Source organism: Corvus hawaiiensis, chromosome 7 (assembly GCF_020740725.1).
Source record: "Corvus hawaiiensis isolate bCorHaw1 chromosome 7, bCorHaw1.pri.cur, whole genome shotgun sequence".
Classification (NCBI taxonomy): Eukaryota; Metazoa; Chordata; class Aves; order Passeriformes; family Corvidae; genus Corvus; species Corvus hawaiiensis.
In genome coordinates this window covers 30,254,853-30,261,493 of record NC_063219.1, presented here as the reverse complement: position 1 = coordinate 30,261,493, position 6,641 = coordinate 30,254,853, and the positions used below count along the sequence as shown (strand labels likewise).

Here is a 6,641-nt window from a genome sequence, read left to right as displayed (position 1 = left end):
CTTTCCAGGCAGGCTTTTGCTCTTGTAGAGAGCTTCAGCAGGAACTGAGTTATAACTCCTTATTCACACAGGATCACAGAATTGTTAGGGTGGGAAGGGACCTCTGGAGCATCCCGTCCAACCCCCTGTCAAGGCAGGGTCACCGGAGCAGGTGACACAGCAACGCGTCCAGATGGATTTGGGATGTATCCAGAGAAGGAAACTCCACGACCCCTCTGGGCAGCCTGTCCCAATGTTCTGCCACCCTCAATGTAAAGAAGTTCGTCCTCATGTTGAGGTGAAACTTCTTTTGTTTATGGCCATTGCTTCCTCATGTTGAGGTGAAACTTCTTGTGTTTATGGCCATTGCTCCTCACCCTGTCGCTGAGCCCCACCGAAAAGTCTGGCACCATCCTCTTGACACCCGCCTTTGAGATATTTATGTGCATTAATGGAGATCGCCTCTTAGTCTTCTCTCCTCTGAACTATATTATAAAAGTAATGAAAACCTATGAGATATTCCAAAAATAACCTTACCAACTAACGCTATTAATGTCTCTAAGGACAAGGCAGACCTATTTCTCCCTATAGAGGGGCGTTCTGAACCAGCCCTAAAAGGCGAGCTAACAGATCCCCGGGCGGGAACCGCCCCCTGACTCCGGCTCGGCCGTGCCCGGTGCGAGGGGCGCGGGCGGTCCCCGCGGCTGCGCGGAGCTGTCCCCGCCCGGCCCGGGGGAAGTCCCGCCCCGCGCCCGCCGAGCGCCGGCAGCGGGCGGGGCGCGGGAGCCGCGAGATGGCGGCGGCCGGGAGCGGCGGGAGCCGGGCGGACAACGGCTACGGCGGGCAGCAGGCGCGGCGCAGGAAGGGCCCGGGCGCGCTGGCCACGGGCTACCTTGTTATCTACAACGTGGTGATGACGGCGGGGTAAGGACCGGGCGGGGCCGCTCGCGGGGCTCTCCGGCCGGGACCGCCGCCGGGGCGCGGGGCTGCCCTCGGCCGAGCTGCGGCCGCGGGTGGGTCCGGCGGGGCGGGGCAGGGCGGCTGAGGGTCCGGGCGGCTGAGGGTCCGGGCGGAGAGCAGCGGCCTCTCCAGCCGCCGTGCCCGCGCTCCCGTCCGCCCCGAGCCCATGCGGCTGCACCGCCCGGCTGCCGGGTCCGGGCGCTTGGCTGTGCCCCGTGCCCCCGTGCTGTCGGGGGCCCTGCCTTGCGCTTTGGATAACGCTAAATCGCACAGCCGGCCCCTCGCTCGCCGCTCCTCGCGCTGCAGGGGGCTCCTGCACGTACGGGCACAGCTGGCTCCCGCTGTCCCCGCTCTCCACCGTGCACTGTGACCATAAACCAGGCTGGGTCCCCCGGAGCCGGTCCCTGTGCGGCTCCTGCCCAGCCTGTGCCAGGCCTCAGCAGCTCCTGGCCCGGTGTGACCCCTCAGCACTGCCCGGCCCCCTCCGCGGCTTGGCCTCTTTCACGTGCCCCTTCCAGAAGGAGTTCTGCACAGCAGCACAAGTGCGTGTTCCCTGGGAACTGCCGTGTTTTATAACTGATACCTTAATTTGCTCTGCAGCAATTGTCACATCCAGGTGGCTGTAGATTCCTTGCATCACCATGTCTATGGTGTAGGTTCCAGCAGTTTTCAGTAGAGAGGTGACCCTAAATACAGGGAATTTATCCACAGCAATAGTTAAAGGCAAAGGTCTTGAGCCCTGCAAGATTTCTCTATAAATCCTTCAGCTGCTCTGTAATTCGAGCTTGAAGGCTGCTGTTGGGACATGTGAGCTCCTGGACCAGCTTGGTGCTCTGCCCTTGCCCTGCAGAGTGCAGACTGGGGCCATTTGGGGCTGCTCAGGTATGTTCTTGGGCATAAAAATTAAAATAGTGACAACTGGGAACTCTCAAGAGAAAGTAGACTTTTTAATTTTTTTTTTTTTAATGTGGCTGTGGTGTCTCATTGGAATCCAGATAAAAATAACACCATCTTTTGAAAGATTGAGGATATCTGGGTGGGAGGAGAAAAGAGCCTTTAAAATGGATCCCAATGGGCATGTTTTCTGCTAGATAAACCCTGGCGGGTGAGGAGTTGAGCAAAGAGAATAGTGTCATGTTTGAGGAGAAGGTTAGTGTAGAATTAATAGAGATACTATTTACTTCAATAAGGCAGGTGGACATGAAGATTCTTGTCTTTCCTGGTGACGATGCTATTTCAGCTTACAAGATATTTACACTGGTGTGGAACAAAGGTAGGGGAGCAGGGAGAGCTCAGTTCTTGTGAGGTGCTTGGTACACCTGTTACCCAACAGTTGAGTTACTGTGAAATGTTACTAAGCAGGCTTATGGCTCCATAGGATATTTGCAGGGTATTTCACTCAGAGGGCAATGATAATTACTCACCAGTTTGATTTAAGTAATCTGTTGTTTCAGAAATAATTACATGAGTAATACAGCACATTGCAGACAGTCAGGAGGGCTTTTCAGTTTTGTTGTGGTGTCCCTGCACTGTGGTAATAAGTTCACCTCTCTGAGCTCTTCAAAGTAGTAAAAGTATTTCCCTGCTTATTTTGCTGCTCATATGCAATTCACTTGTGTTCATAAAAGATCTAAAAAACCTGAGAGGGAACCTGTGGTATAAATGGAAAGTTTTCTTCATGGTCATGAACTTTTTGTCATGGCAGGCAAGCTCCTGAGCGTGGGAAATTTCTTTTTTTTCAAAAGAACAAGCTAAAAAAATTCAAGTGCTAGAAGCTCAGAAATAAATAACATAAACCTCTATTTGGCTTTCTGTTGTCATGTAAATCTTGATCATGATGTTACCCATTTTCTTGATTTACACCAAGCCTCCTAGAAAATTCCGCTCTTGGGTGGGATGTGATTTATGGTGCTCTAATATGAGCTGCTTTTTTCTGGATGTGTTTGTGAATAGATGATTTTTGCAGTTTGGGGAGTTGCCATAGGAGTTCTGTGATCATGATGATATCTCTGTGTTGTCTCTCACTTTTCTTTTGGGGTAGGTCACCGAGGGCTCTGACTGATAATTTGTCTTCAAATGAATGAGGAGTTTCGCTTCCCCTGGACACTGCTGAAATTCCATAATATACAAGGTCCAGCTTAGGAAAAAAGCTCAATTTGTTTCTTATTATGAAACCTTTTAAAAAGGTAGTTTTTCTGGAGCTGGTTGATGGAAGCTCAGTTGTTCAGATGAAAAGATCAAAAGATTGATACACAGCTGGTGGCAGTGATTATTTACTGACCCCATGTCAGTCAGAGTGCTCAGACTTAGTTTCTCAGACTGCACTGCCTTGGAAAGAGAATTGTGGAAAGAAAAAAACAAAAAAATTCAAGGTGCCCAGATGATGAAGTGATGCTGTAAAAGCACGGGGGATTTTTTTGAAGTGGTCTGTTTGGTTTGCAAAAGGCTTATAAACAGAAGCACACAGCAATATTGTTGTTCAATAAATAGGTACTAAAGTAAATGTTTTAAAACCATAGTTGCCTTAACTATTAACTTTATTTAAAATGGATCAAGTAACAGTTGAAAAATCTCAGCATAGCTACTGTATCTACTTTGCATTTATCTTGACTTAGCTAAAGAAAAGACAACTGATTCCAAAAATAATAGATCTTACTTCTAGTTCTATGCTGCAGTGCATGTAGTGTGTGGATTCCTAGTAATGCAGTGGTTTTTACAAGAGCACAACAGTAGAAAAAGCTTGTGCACCTGTGGATCCCTGACTGGAGCTGCATGCACTTACCATTTGGCTCATGTCTGGGTGATTTCTTTCAGAAATGGGATCAACATGGCACAACGGGGAATAACCAGTGCTGCAGCTGGTTCTCAGCTGTACTTGCTCAGGTTTTATTGCCCACGGTTCAAAGCATTAAGCTGCAGAGAGCCCTGCATCTTGCTTCTCTTTTGTTCGGCCAGACTTTTCCCATCACAGTGTGAAGCTGTATAGTCATGCCTGACCTGGCATGGGAAGCTCATTCTGGAGGCATAGATGCAGCATAGAAATTATTTTTCCTAAAAACTGTGTTTGACCAAAATCACTAAATAGGGCTGGGTGGGGAGAGAGGGCATGTTGTTAGAGCTGAGTGTAAATGTTAGATAAGCTGCTTTAAAAGGTGATTATGTTTCTTATTTTTAGTCAAGTGCTGTAACTGACTAGTACTTCTGGGTATAAGTAGCTGCTGGTGGTATAAACAATGCATTTAAAAAGGATTTCACTCGAGATCAATGGTAATGTAATAGCTCTTGAATTTGCAAGGATTTATGTTAATCAATGTCAGCAAAGAGTGTTCTGGGTTATGAGTTTCATTGTCCATGTCTTCAGTGAGTGGTTGTTGAGAGTCAAAGTACACTTCTTCCTTGCAGATGCACTCACTGCATAGCTCTGCTGTATTCTCTTGCATAAATGTTGCAGAACCTCGGTAAACTTTGCATAAGAAAATGCCTTTTTGTGACCTGTGAGAGAGTCAAGGGAGTTAACCTAAGGACCCGAGCACGAAGCTTCTCTATCAAGTCTGACCAACTGAAAGTAAAAAAACTCAGTGTGTGCAGTATTCATTTTTCTTATTCTGGATTAATCAAGGAATGTAATAGTCCAGTTTGGAGTTTACCGACAGCACAGCAGTAATTTAATGAAATGTAACTCCAGCTGGGCTATCAGGTAGAGTTCAGTGCGTAGGTCAGAGAAAGCTTAGCTTTCATGAGACAGTGGTGCCTTTTGCTGCCCTTTTAACCTTCTTGCCAAGTTCCATTTTCAGCTGATACTCCTTGGTTTCACCTTCTCCTGTTCCACTTTCTCTAGTCTTAGAGGATGAAGAACTGTTTAAGAAATCACAGAAGCAGGACAGAGGTACTAAAAGCTTCAGCACTAGCTAGGCTCAGCTTTTCATTTTGTGTGGATTAATGCTCTGATCTGTATCAAATGCTTTTTGAAGGATAGTAAATGGAATGGAAAGTACAGTCTTGCTGGAGTCAGTGATCTGGCACGAGGGTGGAGGTGAGCAAAAGGCTGGAGTTCCTCTGGAAGCCATGGGATTTACCAGTCTCAGTTCAGGTGAGAACAGTTGGCAGGCTTAACCAAGAACTGGCATCTTGTGCAACTGGAGAAGTTGCTCAATTCAGCAGAGTTTCTCAACAGACATGGAAGATCAGGAAAAACAGAGAAACTCAACAGATAAGAACAAGACAGTGTCAACCTGCTCTGATTTCCTGTTCCAAAGAAGAAGCAGTAGGTGTTGCAGGGGAGAATCACTAATGCTGTAGTGCTTACTGGTTTATTCTACACTGAAGTCCAAATACCAAAGGAATCTGATTAATTCTTTGTAAACAGCAATTACTTGGCAAATGTTTGTCCTTCGGTTTCACAAGACAGCTTTAACTGAAATAACTTGTCACTCTGAAAAAAAGGGAGGGCTTGTTTCTCTCCTGTTTATCTTCCCTACTCCCCCTGCTTTTCTTTGGTTCTTGTCTTTGAGAAGTTGATGCAGAAATTAATTAGCTTTCCTTCAGTTCTGTTAATAGATTTTGCTGCAAACACAAACTTGGATGCCAGAATTACTTATTGTTGAAAAATCTGAACTTCACTGTATTTCAAACAATTACTACATTTGAGATAATATGTGCACATACTTTGCAATACCCAAGCTAATGTGGTACTTCTAAGACTCTAATATGCTGTAAATGAAGGGAATTTCTTCATCATCCCTGTTACAAAACCACAGCTACACACATTTTTCCAAAGGGTAAAAACTATTGCATAGTTAGTGGGCTTGCTACATGACTACACACTGAGGTGAATTGTTAGCAGGGACACGGTGATTTACACGAGGGGTTTGGAGGGAGATGGAGGTAAAGTAGGATGGCATTAAGAGTAGCTGAGAGTGAGACAGCCAGGATGAGCCTGTCAGTGAAAAGTTTGGGAGCCCTCGTTAAGGATTCTTCTTGACCAACCAACCCACCCCTTCTCCCCATGTTTGCCAAAAGCAATTTGAAACTAAAGGTAACTAAAGGTGCTACTTTCAAATGAAAGACTGTTTGACCAGGGTTGATAACTCACCTTGGGTTTGTGGCTTGTCGTAGACTTGACTGAAGAATTTCTGATGTTGTGGGCAAGCACCAGCTCTGGACAGCTGTGGTAGTGAAAGTTTCATCAGCGAGGAACAAAAATATTTAGGTTTGTATAATTTACCTGAGGGGAAAATCAGCAGGGCTAACAGGTCACATTGTTCGCGTACAGTTGCAGTTATATGGGCACTACTTACACAGGCTTAGACTGATTTGTTGGTTAAAAAGGAAAACTGGGATGGGAATGGCCATGCTGCCTTCAAGGCTTTAGCAGGCTCAGTTTCCTTGCAGTTATTTATCTGTAACTATTTCTCATGTGATGTATGCTACCAACTAAGCTGGATGACTTCTCATGAAGTCTAGGGGTTTACTTTGAACTGAAATGTTAAAATCAATGCCTTCTGAATCTTATGTCACACTGCTGTAAGTTGGTAAGAGATCTCTGACTAGCTGTCCAGGGTTTTCTGCTTAAAGTAAACAAAATGTGATGCCAATCTGCCATGAAAACATTCCATAACTAAATTAAATAGGGCACACTGAAAAATAAACTGAGACATTAGAGATACTGGTACCACACTGGTGCTGAAAAATGCTTAAAAATG

The 6,641-nt window shown here is 46.0% G+C and overlaps 1 protein-coding gene across 1 annotated transcript in view; it reads left to right on the top strand.

Moving 5' to 3' along the window:
• The first annotated feature begins 772 nt into the window (after positions 1 to 772).
• Positions 773 to 6,641, top strand: part of HACD2 (3-hydroxyacyl-CoA dehydratase 2) — a 21,093-nt gene continuing 15,224 nt past the window's right edge. The window contains exon 1 of the mRNA XM_048309409.1: positions 773 to 903. Coding sequence (XP_048165366.1) covers positions 773 to 903 — 131 coding nt within the window. The remainder of the gene's footprint in view (positions 904 to 6,641) is intronic.